This window comes from Malania oleifera, chromosome 2, assembly GCF_029873635.1.
Source record: "Malania oleifera isolate guangnan ecotype guangnan chromosome 2, ASM2987363v1, whole genome shotgun sequence".
In the NCBI taxonomy this organism is placed as follows: domain Eukaryota; kingdom Viridiplantae; phylum Streptophyta; class Magnoliopsida; order Santalales; family Ximeniaceae; genus Malania; species Malania oleifera.
Window position 1 is genome coordinate 129,816,703 of NC_080418.1, and position 14,834 is coordinate 129,831,536.

General features: G+C 37.8%; 1 protein-coding gene across 2 annotated transcripts in view; it reads left to right on the top strand.

Annotated features, from left to right (window-relative positions):
* LOC131147869 (oligoribonuclease) overlaps window positions 1-13,354 on the top strand; it is a 55,288-nt gene extending 41,934 nt beyond the window's left edge. For both annotated transcript variants that reach the window (XM_058097498.1, XM_058097499.1), the window contains 3 exons: window positions 4,231-4,317; window positions 11,433-11,523; window positions 12,982-13,354. In XM_058097498.1, the coding sequence (XP_057953481.1) occupies window positions 4,231-4,317; window positions 11,433-11,523; window positions 12,982-13,100 (297 nt within the window). In that variant the 3' untranslated portion in view covers window positions 13,101-13,354. The remainder of the gene's footprint in view (window positions 1-4,230; window positions 4,318-11,432; window positions 11,524-12,981) is intronic.
* Window positions 13,355-14,834: the final 1,480 nt, after the last annotated feature.

Sequence of the window (14,834 nt, forward strand, 5' to 3'; positions counted from 1 at the left end):
AAGAGAATGACGAAGCTTACACACATATGAAGTCGGAGAGGGAAACAAGCCCGGGGGTGGCTTTATAAATACACTCTTTAAGATCCCCGTGAAGAAAAGCATTCTTGACATCGATCTGATGTAGTGGCCACTCACTAGAAGCAACAATAGCTAGAATCATACGAACTGTAATCATCTTAGCCACAGGAGCAAAGGTCTCTTCATAATTGACACCATCTTCCTGATTATTCCCAAGTGCAACAAGGCGAGCTTTGTAACGATCTAGACTTCCATCAGATTGGACCTTGACTGAGTAAACCCATTTACAATTCAGAGGAACAATGGTGGGAGGACAAGGCTTAATGTCCCAGGTGTGATTGGCTTGTAGAGTGGCAATTTCTTCTTGCATAGCTTGTTGCCAACAATCATGCTTGGCATCGTGTGAGTAGGAAGTGGGAATATCTAAATTGGACAATGCAGCAGTAAGAGCTGAAATAGAGTTACCAGATGAAGAGGGAAACCCATACCTGTCCGGAGGTACAGACACTTGAGAAGAGTGACGTACCATAGGCTCTAGAGGTGCTGCAACTGACTGAATTTGGAGCATGGTAGGATCCGATATTGGATGAGCTACCGGAAGAGACTGTGGGCGGGGGCACCGCGTATACACAATATCTAGTTGAAAGAACTTATTGGATAAGGATCCGAGAACTACTCCTCAAAGGAGGGGAGAATCACAATAGGAGAGGAGGGTACAGAGGACTCAGGAAAGAAATGTTGATTTTCAAAGAAAATAACGTTCCTAGAAATGCGTGTACGATGTAATGTAGGATCATAGCAAACAAATCCCTTTTGACACACATTGTATCCCAAGAATGCACATCGAACAGATTGAGCAGATAATTTATGTCGCTCATGAGGAGGAAAATGAAGAAAACATACACAACCAAAGGTACGGAGGTTATCGTAACTAGGTTGCTTAGCAAATAAACGTAAATAGGGAGACTTCATGAGTAGAACTTGAGAAGGTAAACGATTAATCAAGTAAGTAGCAGTTTTCAAAGCCTCAACCCAGAACAAGGATGGAATAGAGGATTCGAGCAAGAGAGTACGGACCACATCTAGGAGATGACGATTTTTCCATTCAGCTACTCCATTCTGTTCGGGAGTAGCAGGACATGAACGTTGATGAATAATGCCTTTAGAAGCCAAAAATGCCTGAAACTTAGTAGACACATTCACGACAAGAATCTGTGCGTAATGTCTTAATAGAAGCAGAAAATTGATTGTCAACATACGCCAAAAACTCAGTAAAAGTACAAAAAATCTCAGATTTAGAGCGAAGAAAGTAGATCCAAGTAAATCAGCTATGATCATCAATGAAAATCACAAAGTATTTAAATTTTTCATGTGAACTAACCGGGGAAAGTCCCCAAACGTCACTATGGATAAACTCAAAACACTGAGAAGCTCTACTAGCATGCAAAGGGAAGGGAAGGGTTTTGCTTTTACCAAGTTTGCAAGAGGCACACTCAAGAGATAAAGAAGAACGTTCTTTATTATCAAGTGAACTAGAGTTCAATACATGAGATAAGATATGAGTATTGGGATGGCCTAAACGACGATGCCACACCATACTAACTTCCGAAATATTATTACAAGCAAAACACTTAATAGAAGAAATTGGAGAATGTGTTTGAACAAGCAAAAGTAGTGGAAAGAAGCGCCCCTCTTTAGGTCCCTTCGCGATCAGCTCCCCCATTACTCGGTCCTGCAACCATTACTAGAAAAATTAACAGCACAATTGTTGTCAACTAATTGACTAGCAGAAATAAGATTCGTGGAAAGTTGAGGAGCAAGAAACACATTAGTGAACTTAGAAAAGGCATCTCTGACAATAGCTATTGGCATAGAACTACCATTGGCAGTCTGAATAGCAGATTGACTAGCATAGGGCCGGACATGACACAAGGTAGTGGGATCATTCGTCATGTGATTAGAGGCACTAGAGTCCACATACTAGAGATTAGTAGAATTGTTACCTTAGAGCCCCATTGCTGATAATGCCGAAATTAGTATTGTTGCACCATTTCGGGTGTGCAGTAATTCGCTAAAGGAGGTGCAAGAACAGAGAAGTCACCTAAAGAAGAACTAGGGGCTGCAAAAGTCATTGTGGGGGTTACACTAACAGAAGTTTGGAATGTCTGGGCCTAACGATTTTATTGGCGGATACGACATTCTTTGATAATGTGACCTTTCTTGCAATAAGAGCAGAATTTTTTGGAACAATTAGTAGCGATATGTCCAAATTCTTTGCAACAAAAACATTGCAAAGTGCTAGAATGCGCAGGCGGTCCTCGTCATTGAGCAGCATAAGCCACAGGGACAGACTCGAAACTACCATGAGATTGTGCCAGAGTAACTTGAGTACTAAGCCGTTGTTCTTCACGAAGTAACTCACCAAAACAAACATCCAGAGAAAGAACAGGAGAGCAATTTAGTAGAGATGAGCGAATAGATTCATACTCGAGGCGGAGTTTCATAAGAAACAAATCATGATGACTAGTCTCGTGAAGACGTTGTATAATGGGAAGAGAAGCCACAGGAACACTTGCAGTAACCATATCAGAATATTCATTCCAAAGAGTCAGAAACCCCGAATAATAGTTTTGGATGGAACGATTTTTATGTTGAAACATAGCAATTGCATGCTCTAACTGAAAACGACGTGCACTGTTATCTTGATGATATACTGTTTTTAAATAAGTTCACATGGATTGAGCGGTGCGATAAGTTCGCAAGTTAGGGACAATATGTGGCTCAACTGCGCCAAGAAGGCAAGACATAATCCGAGCATTAAGCGCAGTCCATGAAGGACAAGCTGCGGACTCCTTGGATGTATCAGGATTGGGTGCACAATCTGTGCCATCAATATGACCCCAAAGATCTTTTCCCTTTAGGAAAAGTGCAAACTGAAAAGCAGCTTTTTATCATCCTGGCGTCAAGCTATTTTTCTGTAGGACTCCCCCAGTATCGTCACCGCAGTAGAGTTTAACCAACAAGTTTGGGATGGATTGGTGTGGTTCCTCTACGCCTAGGACACCAAAATATCGAACCATGAACGAAAAAAGACATGCGAGAAAAGCATATTATATTGGCTAGTAATTGTGAGGCCCCAACCAATTCTTGGAGAAAATCGAGAAGCCCAAGAAAACAGACTGTACCAAAAGAAACAGATCACCAGAAAATCTAAAAGCCCAAAATAAAAAATGCAGGTACAAGGAAAAACCAAGAACGACCTCCCTGCACTAAAAATTAAATCTTGAACCAAAAACCTGCTGTGCCGAGAAGATAAGTGTCAGAAACAGCAACAGAAAGCTGTTGTCTGCTTGCCGAGAGTCACAAACAGCAACAGAAGCTGGAGAAATAAGTGGCAAACCAGAAACTTGCTGTGCCTTCTGCCGGAAGTCACAAACAGCAACAGAAAACTGTTGCCTGCTTGCCGAGAATCACAAGGACATAAACTGGGGGAATAAATGGCTACCCAGAGCCACAGAAGTACCATTTGAGATAACCTACCCTTGGATCCTGTCAAATCCAACTAGACAAGTAAAGCCAGTTTCTGAAGAAGGCAAGATTCTATGTACAAAAAGAAACAAATTTTATTTTCCAATTTCCACCTTTTTTTTTTTTTGTGATTTTCAGAAATTTCAGTATTAAACATGAAAAGCTAAATAAGTAATCCGAGCATGATTATCTAAATGCAAGACAAACCCTAGAATTCCAAAAAATCAGCCTAGTCATTTTATTAGGCTATTTCTTCTCTTTTTTTGAAAATTTCTGAATATTTTCAAAAATGGAAATAATTAAAAGCAAGTAGTAATATAATTCTACAATTGCATTTTTTTTTTGTATTTTCTGCTTTTTAATGTGTTCTTATATTTTCCGTTTTTTTTCTCTTTACTTCTTTGCTAAAATTTAATAATTCATTTTTCTAAATGATAGTTTTTTCAGCTTATTTTCTGTTAGAATATCTTTGAATTTGAATGTATGTGTATTTGCATTCTATTGACCTGCCACATGACTATTCTAGACACGTCTCATGTGGATGCCAATTTGGATGTTTTACCACAGCTTTCTAAGTTAATGTAAATGAAATTCAAGCCCTTTGTTTTCTACTTGAAAACTCGATGACTTGGTGTCTGCTTTTGCTTTTTTTAAAAATTGTCTAACAATGTCACAATTGTTCAGGTTGTAGAATTTGTAAAGAAGAATATGGGAACCTACACACCACTTTTGGCTGGGAATTCAGTTTATATGGATTTTCTATTTCTGAAGGTACTTGGATATCATATACTTGTATCCTTTATATTTTTCTACACTGCATGCACTGTTTTTTAAGCTTTACAAATATCATCTGGCTTTACCATATTGATTATCTGTTATGACTTGTCAGTCGTCAGCAAGCCAGGTAAAATTCCAATATTAGGTGTGCTGCTTAAATGCATAATGGATGCCATTTTAGAAATACTTATTTTATATCATTTTGATCCTGCTTGGAACCAAAACATAGTGCTGAAAAATTATGGCTTTGTTAAATTTTGACGTACAAAGGCATAAATTATCTACCATTTATGTTGTCATCGTACCTTCCTCTTCCAACTATCAGACCAATTGGTTGATTGATTTAACAGATTTGAACAGTTTATTTATGATTTTTAGCAAAATTTTTGTCCCCCTGATCTTTTCTTCCCTTTATTTGGCAGCCTTAAGGCACAGACGGTTACCAGTTTGTGTTTTGGGTATCAGACTCTGTCTTGCCCCTCTCGGTTGGGAAGTACTCCCATCAGGTTGGTGGAATGACAGCTTCTTCTCAGTCAGTTGAGGGGTGGTAAAGTTTTGAGTTTATGAAGGAGCTGATATATATTTTGGATGTTTTCAGGAGATGGAATGTTGAGGTGTTTGATTTTGTGAAGGTTTCAAAAGAACATTTTTTTCTTTTTAACTTGAGATTGAATTTAGATAGACCCAAAGAAGGCAAAAAGTGGGGTATGTGTTTGAAGAATTGTTTCTAGAGAGATGCATTCGAGAGGAGGGACTAGCAAAAAGTGGTTGAGAGGAAATTATTTTTAAAAAAAATAAATTTATATAGCATGAAGTGGGTGAAGGGGATCAACACTAAGATTTTTTTTTTCCTTAGGGTTGTGAATGGCAAGAGGAGGAGTTGGATTGAAGGATTTGAATCTAGCAAAACAGATGCCATTTTGGATCCTACTTTAAATGTTTATTGATGCACCCAAAAATTGATTGGATCAACCGGATCGACCATGACCCCGACCACTTGGTAAGAATCAAGAAAAAAAGGTTTGGAGGACCCAAGGTGTACTTCGGGGGATCACTCGGATGCCTAAGTTAGGGAAGATAGAAGGATTGAATTATTGTAATAGTAAAAGAATAGGTGAGAATGAGATGTCCTCCCTCTTCCCGAAGTACAACAACAACAAAACCAAGCCTTAATTTCCACTAGGTGGGGTCGGTTATATGAATCCTTTCCAGCCAATTTATGCGATCATGGACCATTTCTTTTGACATATTTGGGCAATGGCCTTGTCACTACTCTTTGATTAAGGTGTACATTTTATGTTCCATTAGTTGCCTCCCACTTCTGAGCCCATAAATTAATTTTCTTGGCTTGGGAGTAGTTTTAAGGTTATATATATATATTTTTGAAGTTGAATAAATCTCCTTTATCTTTGTCCAAGCAGGCCTCTGGTTGAGCAAGATATGATTAAGTTGAACAGACATTAATTGAGCCAAGTAGGCCTCATCTGAGGCAATGTTTTTCTTTATTTGTGCCTAATAAGCAGTGTCTTTTGGGCTTTTATGTGCCTCATGAGCAGAGCTCATCATATGGACTTTTTATATGCCTCTTGAGTAGAGCTCATCATTTGGACTTCTTCATGCCTCATGAGCATTGCTCATCATTTGGACTTTTTCGTGCCTTATGAACAGTGCTTACCATTTGGGCCAAGAAGTTCTTTGATTGAGCACATTCTATCTATTGGGCAGCTCTTTTATCGACTAGGCGTTTTTGAGCCTTTGTGAGTAGCGTTTGCCAGATAAGCCGTATTTTGGGGAGCTTATGCTCGTCTCTTGTTGCCTTACGAGCTGTGCTCATTAGGTAGGCCATATTTTGATGAGTAATGCCTGCCTTTGCTTGCCTTATGAGTTATGCTCATTAGGTGGGCGTCTTCAGGGCTTGTGAGCATTGCTTATCAGGTGGACTGTATTTCGGTGAGTTGTGCTCACTTCTTGTTGCCTTATGAGCTATGCTCATCAAGTGGATGTCTTTGGGCCTCTTGAGTGATGCTCATCAAATGGACCGTATTTCAGTGAGCTGTGCTCACTCCTTGTTTCCTCATGGCTGTGCTCATCAAGTGGCCATCTTTGGGCCTCATGAGAGGTGCCCGCCAGATGGATTGTATTTCAGTGAGTTATGCTCACGTCTTGTTGCCTTATGAGCAGTGGTAATCAAGTGGGCATTTTCGGGCCTCATGAGTAGTGCTCAGATGGGCTGTATTTCAGGGAGTTATGCTTACTTCTTGTTGTCACATGAGTTATGCTCATTAAGTGGACGTCTTTTAGTCTCGTGAGCGGTGTTCATCGGATGGGTCGTTTCCCCTAATCTCGTATCTTGTTTTAAACAGATAAAGATATATATGTATTATCATATTTTTGACCTCTTTTTTTTTTGTTCTTTTGTTTTTTTGTTTTTTTGTTTTTTTTTTTGTAGGGATGGATTGGGCTGAATTTGAAAAAATGAGTGCGAAGAAGAAGAAAATAAAAAGTGGCTCCTCCAAGAAGAAAATGGTCCAAGGGGAATCGTCTCAGGCGAAAGACACTCCCTAAGCTCAAGAGGAAGCACTTCCCCTATCCTCTACTACCACTATTGAGGGCATTGGTTTACATGATTTGGTAGTTCTTGGGATGGCTCTTCGACGTGTGGTTCTTTCGAAAGATTCCTAGGAGCTGAAGATGATGCTTCCCGAGGCTCTAGGGTATGTTGCTCGTCACACTGCATATTAGTTATGATCTACTCTGTGCTTCCTTCTCGTGGTGATGACCTTTTCCAAATTGATATATTTTGAGCTCATGCCATCAACTCTTCCATATGAATCGGGGGTTTCTTTCCGAAGGAATTCTATAAATCACTAGGCTGGAGGTTGTTGTCAAAGCAGCTATTGTGGCTCCATGATCTAAGTTTCAGGTTTCCAAGGTTGCACTAATAAAGCGACTCATAAATTCCTTCAATGTTTCCTTTTATCCTTGAACAAGGCTCATAAGGTGGGTTGAAGTTTTCGCCATTTTTCAGCTGCTAATGAAATGTCCTATAAATTATTGCTCCATCTCAGAGAAGGACCTGGCCGAACTAGACTTTAAAGTTTGGTACCATGCCCTCGCATTTCCTTTCAAACGTGTTGCAAATGCTCCGCTTATAATTGCATCAAGTGCACCTTACAATTGCATCAACATTTTGAAAGTGACAAGGTGTTCTAAAGGATCTTTCAACCCACCATACCCTTTTATGCTTGGCATTTTGAACTTACTGGGTAAAGGAATCTTCATTACTTTCTTGGTGAAAAGGGGATCTAAAAACCTGGCTGAAGTTTTCCCCCCTAAGGATTGGCTACGAACTTCCTTTACTAAGTTTCCAGTTAGTCAATTTTCTTGAATTTTTCCTCAAGCTCCTGGGATCATTGTTCATAAATACCCACATTGTTGGCATCTTTTTTTTTTTGTCGGGTCTGATACTTTCAAAGCTACTTCATGTTGCACCACCACCTTATCTTTAGGTGCTACTTCTGCTTGAGTAGCTTTTGGGTCATGTCCTACCTGATCTTTTTTCTGTTGTATGATCATGCTAAACATACCTTCACCCTCTTTTCAAAAGCTAAAAATTTGTTTAATGGCACTCTTTATGACATTGTCTACTGATGGGGAATGAATCGACTAGGATGATTGATCCCTAGCAACATTTCTTCATTTGGAGTTGTATGACGTGGCCATGATCAAGATTAAAGACAAAAATCCTTCGATTCTCGCTGACGATGCCAGCTGTTGCAGCCAAAAATTGACCAGACCAGATTAATTGAATCGAACACGACCTCGAACACCTGCTCAGAATCAAGGAAAAGAGGCTTGGAGGACCCAAAGTGTATTCTGAGGGATCACTTGGATACCTAAGTTAGGGAATATGGAAGGATTGAATTATTGTAGCAGTAAAAGAATGGGTGAGAATGAGATGTCCTACCTCGTCCCGGAGTACCCCTTTTTATAGATGTTTTGGCCTTGCTTCCATTAATTTTCTCATTAAGGGGTTATAAGGGATTTATGGACTATAAGCTTTATTCTAACTTTTTTTTTTTTTGGGGGGGGGGGGGGGTGTTACGAGGGTTTCATTATCTCCTTTACTTGTCTTTTAACTCCGTTTCTTTATTGGCCTATTAACTTTAGGCAATGGCCTTATCATTACTCCTTGGTTAAGGTGTACAGTTTATGTTCCATCACTGATAAACATTCTAGGTTTCCAAAAAAAAAAAAAAAAAAAATCTCTACTTCAAGGTTGATGGTTTTGGACTTAAGAATGAAGGTGTCGTGCAAGAGTCTTATTTTAAGGAGGATAAGATTAGGATAGTGGCCTTTGGCCTTTGGAATGTAGCAAGGATTTAGGGCTTTATGGGTTTTCTATGGCTTTTTCAGGAATGTTGGAATATAGGAAGAGTGCTTTGCTTACTATTTTTTATGAATTTTTGGCTAATCATGGGAAGGGTAAAAGCATGAATTCCTCCTTTATGGTTTTTGTTGCTAAGAAGCTTATGCTGAGAGTGAAAATGATGGTACACATTAGAGTCATTATTTTTGGTAACAATATTCGTCATTTTTGTTTTGTTTTGTTTTTTTTTTTTTTTTTGTTTTTTTTGGGTGGGGGTATGGAAGGGGGAGGTGGCATTGCTACTTTTGGGCCTGGAACAAAATTAGAAAGTCTTTGTTTGGCTAAATGCTTAAGTTGACATGGGTAAGGTAGTCCTACTACTTTAGATAAGTGTAAAGACGAAATAAAGGAGCTCTAGCCGGACCCACTGTTTAATCTGATAAGGATAAGGTGGCGCATGCCTCATCTCCTCTAGAAGCACTGCATCGCATGTGGCATCACAATGGTGCCTCTCCAACTGCCTTGCAAGTGATGAATGTTCTTGATAATGTTTCTTCTGGAATCCCCTTCTTATAACGTGAATTTTTGGCCACTTAGGGGCCATTGAACCAACTCTTGATCTTTGAAATGATATCTTATCTTTGCAAGCCCCTTTGTTGGTCTATAAATAGGGCCATGAGGCCTGTGTCCTGGAATCTTAGGAGAGAGAGGAAGATGTCAAAGGGCTGCCATTATGAATATTGTCTGAAGTGTTAATTCTTGAACCTCGTAAAACTTCAGTTTATTCATTGGAATGGATATTGTCTTTTTAATCATGATTCGCTACATTCCCAAAAAGTGGCATGCATTCCCAATGCTAAAGCTTATCTTGGCTAATTATGTGATTAGGAGCAGTTTCAAAGAAGTTTGATGTGCTGGCCCATTATAGGGTTCCTTCCCCTTGACCTGTGTATTTTGAAAATAATGGCTTATCTGAATCCTAAAAAACCTAGGAAGGAATTCAAAATCAATTTTCGCCCAAAAATACATATTTTATAAAAAATATATATATTTTTTAAATAACAATTGAAAAAAGAATATTTCTCAAACCAATTTTAAATATTTTTTTATGGGCCCAAGGGTGGTGTGCACAAGACTACCCTCATAAGGTCTAGCTAAGAGACAAAATCCTCCAAAATTCCATTGTAATTAAGAAATTTACACAGGAGTAGTCCTAATGAGCAAGATTATTCCTAAACTACCATAGGCATTTTTATTTATGACGAAGCTACCCTCACTGGTTGTTAGAAGGATTGTTTAAATATTTTTGTTGTATGGAATCAAATTTTAGATGCCCCTTTAGTGGGTAATGAGGTTATTGCCACCAAGCTGAAAGAGGTGGTTGCCGAGAATGTTTGCAGGACTAAGAGGAGGTTATTTTCAAATTTTATTTTGATCAAGCACATGATTAGGTGAGTTGAGGTATTCTTTATAAGGTATTGGATAGAAAGGTTCTTTTAAGGTGAGGTAGGTTGATTATGGGCTGCCTTGCCCCTGCCTGTAGAAAATATATATATATTGGAAAGGAGAGTTGGGGGGGGGGGGGGGGGGAGGGAGCATCATTAATGGGAAATGGTTGGGGGAGGAGTGATCTTGGTGAGGAAATGGTTATGACAATTTCCTTTGGAGCTAGCTGTTTTTTTTCAAAAAAGCAACTAAGAGTAAGTTTGGTTTTATTACAATGGTTGGGATATTTGAATGCATTTCACCATGCAACTCCCTGGAAGCTACTTTTCTTGCATGTTTGCATGCTTCATTTAAATGCAAATTAGATGATGGTTCCTATATTCATTTTTGGGAGGATTTGTGAGAAGCAATGTCAGCCATCCTTGCTTCCATTGCTCTCCTTAGACACCCTTAGTTGGTGCACTCCCTCAAGAAGTTCGAGCCTTCCCTTTCGTCAAAAGGATCTATTCTTAGGTCTCCCATCGCAAGATGAGGAAATGTCAATACATAGGATCCTCCACAACTTTCTTTTATACCAAACCATGAGGGAATACATTCTTGCCTGCATAAGATAGGTGCTAGGGCATAGCCACTAGGGGGTAACTTTTAGGAAAAAGGATGTGTGATTCTCAATTTGACCTCCCAAATGTCATGTCCTAGCACATGCAGGGAGAATTAATGGCCATGCTTTGTTATTTACTTTTATTTCACATCCATGTTTTAGAAGGTTTAATCGAGGCTCAAAATATGAGTTGATTTCTAAAACTCTCGAACCTCAACCTTTCCAAAATAATTGGGAGTTGTATCTTAAATGTTTAAAATGATTTGAACTTTTTAATGTTAGAGCCGTCTCTTGTCATGATTTACATAAAATAAAAATGTTCTAGCATTGTATTTTCAAATTTACATAAAATTAAAAATAACTAAAATCTATCCGGTGTGAGTAAAAAAAGTTATATGTTCAGCCAATTTTATTTGAAATTTAATGACTGAACTAGCTTTTATTAAATTTTTATGATAATATATTAATTGTATTCATAAGAAATAATATTCTCTGACCTTGTGTTTCTTGTGAAAGAACCACAACCTAATAATGCTAAAATTCCTGGAAGTAGTTCCTAAATTCTTAGTTTTATGCCACCTCCTTGGTGGCTGCACTATTTTCTCCCATGGACTAGGGTTTATCAGTATAATCTGTACTTTTAACTTTCTGTTTAGCTGCATTTGCTGTCCTGACCAGTTTTTTCTTCCACAGAAATATATGCCTGAATTGGCTAGTCTCTTCTCTCATGTGCTTGTTGATGTTAGCAGCATCAGGGCTCTATGCGTCCGCTGGTATTTTAAAGGTAAAATCTAGTATGTATTTTGACATGTGCATTTCAGTTTCACAGTCTTCTTGAAAGCATGTTGGTTTTTCTTTTGTCGAGGACAACTGTGTTTTTTGTGCTTTCAATAGCAAAGAAAGTTAAACAACAGCAAAAATTTAAATGGGTATCAATGGTAGCAAATATTGATAACAAATAAGAAAATGTGCATGTGTGTCCAATTTGGGGTCTCATCTGACTGGAAAATAAAACAATTTCCATTCGTCATGATGTCATGGTTGTGAGCTGGTTATCTTTAATTCTTCCTTTTGTTTTGTAATACAGTAAAAACAAATCCTGCTAGTGGAAGTGTTGGAAACATAATGAATTCAATATTTAAGTTGCATGGAATGCTCTCTCCCAACCACCTCAGTATGTATATATATATAGTGGAAGAGTTGGAAACATTATGAATTCAATATTTAAGTTGCATAGAATGCTCTCTCACAGCCACCTCAGTATATATATATATATATATATATATATATATATATATATATATATATATATATATATATATATATATGAAAAATGGACTTGGATAAAAAAAAAAATGTTCACGTAGAATAATTTTGAACTAGCATGTAAGTGGTGACCCATCTATACCACAGATGCTTCTGGTGGCAGACAAATCTTATGTAATATATGTACTATCTATTTCAGATGTGACACACAAACAGTCTCTAATCCAAAATATCAAAATAAAATTTACAGTTTTTGAAGTGCATCCAATAATTAGATGCCTTTAGATACATATCAAACATGTGTTAAATGCTTTTTACGTATAATTTTTGTTAGACAGCACGAATATAGAAGTTCTTATAAATCACAAAAAGCAAATATTTAACAACTTAAGAGGTTCTAATAAAAGGAATATTCATTAAGAGGATGTAGGATAAAGTATCAACTTTCAACTATGGAATAGCGTACATGGTTTAATGAAAGAGTAGCATTGAATGACAGAAGTATATTTATTCATAAATTTATCCTTATCATTTCATTGGCATATCACCATGTCTGTGCTGTGTGTTTCTTGTACCCTGGGGTCGCTTGGGGCCAGTGGAACCCAATGCTGCAGGATTAGGTAAATACATCTATTACACAGTAACGTGTTATGAAAATTTCGCATTGCGAACAATAAATTCATGTTTCATCCCTCCTATTGTACATTCCTGAGACATGTTACAGGTTTAACATAAGCCTTTTCCCTTCATGCATATGCAAGTAACAAACAATTATTATAAAATTGAAAATAAATATTGCCACACAGGATATGGATGTCATTTTTTTACCAATTAATGTGCATTCGAGAAGCTTGTAATGCAGATGGAATGTTTTGGGTGTTTTTTTTCCACAGAATGTTTCCACACTTTCTTGCAAGTACTACAGTCAGATGGTAGAGCGCATTCATTTAATCAAGACTTATTTGGTTATATGCAGATTATAAAAAGGCCCCCTCAAAGCAAAAGACCCATAGGGCAATGGATGACATTAGAGAAAGCATAATGGAGCTCAAATACTACAGGGAGAGTATATTCAAAGCAAAGACCAAGAAATGATGCTGATAATTATGCCACCTTGCAGATTGCAGATTCTTATGTGGAATGGTTCATTTTTACAATTACCTTCCACACCATATCAGCTTTTGTCCCAAAAGTTTTCAGGCTTCTGTAGTTGGCGTGTGTAATATTGGTTTTCTTTAATTTTTCATCATTATAGATTTCACACAATCGGTCGGCTTTGTAACAATGGATCTAGTTTTGGCAGTGTGGGGGGTGTGTTATACTCCATTATAAACACTCTTAAAATCAAATTTTCATGTTCTTTACATATGAGGAAACATTTTATTGTCACAAGGGCCAAATTCTGCACTACAACAGAGGTGTTCATTCTTGCTTGGCTCTCAATCCCACGGACGAGTTTGCCCATGCTCCGTTACAGAATTTAAGATTCAGCTCAATGGCCTAAATTCTAATTTGAATATAACTCATAATGTCTTATAAAGGCCGAGTAAAAAAATGATGAATATAAAATGGGCAATAAAATTTATATTGCCGTCCTGGGACCAGCATTCTTCTCTTTTTTGTTTTTTTGATATGTTATATCACATACTTGCAGCTCTCGCACAAATCAATCTGAAATGCTCATTCCTTAAGGAAGCACCCGCTCGATTCAAGATCTATTTTTTCCTTCGTGTACAGATTTGTTTATTGAAAGCAAGCCAATGAAAACAACATTTGAGTCTGGAAAAAGAAAAGGAATCCAGTGCAGCATTCCTTGCAGTTAGTTGATTTGTAGAAAATGAAACTACAGGCTCACACCAAGCCATTTTGTGATGCCTGGTCTCGGACAATGTTTTGCACGCCTCCCTTGGACCTCTGGATGAGATCCAAATAGAGTACGTTGCATGGTAAATGCTGATTCAGCTGAGAGTTGGCTTCTCAATCGTGAAGCCTTAAATTCCAACATTTTTGCTAGCCAGGGGGGGCAAATAATTAATAAATTCATAATTCTGGAATTGGTAAAAAAATATTTATCAGCTTAGAAAATCCCTCAATTTTAACTCAAATTTTGATATAACAAACAAGAGTACAGGTCTTAATGGCTGGATATTACACTTTTAAAATCACAACAGATAGCACAACAAATACAATTTGGATGTCAAATAACAAGGCACCAATGCTGAAACCCAGCAAATATTAATATTTAAACAACAGTAGATCCCATTGGCTCCCAACAACAAAAATATGATAACCATATAACGATCTTGCCAGTCATCTCCCAGTGTTCAACTAGATGGCATGCATTCAGCTCTCTTTCTCATGGTGTAATGTCTGGCAACTCAAATTTAATGAACAATCATAGAGTTTCAAGAAGGCGGTACACTGTGATTTCTTGCTGCTTGAAATATCGTCGATCCTCTTCATCCACCAGCACAAGATTCAAAAAATACTTGACACTGAATTTGTTATTGACGTTGCGATAGGTTGGTGTCAGTTCATATGGACTCAGGAACAGTCTGATTGGAATTGATTCACCTGTAAACAGTATAAATGGTTTAGATACACTGATTTCATATTGTTTCTCTATTTTGTGAAAGAAAACATGCCGTCAGAAAGGGTAAATAACTGGTAAAGATTTCTAAATCCATCAATCAGGTGGTTCACAAATTCTATTTAGCCCAGGGTCAGAGTCAACATACCAACATAAAGTCAGGCATTAGGACCTGCAAACTATCTAAAACTAAAATTGCAGTAGTATACTAACCATTGCCCAAACACAATAGATAGCCT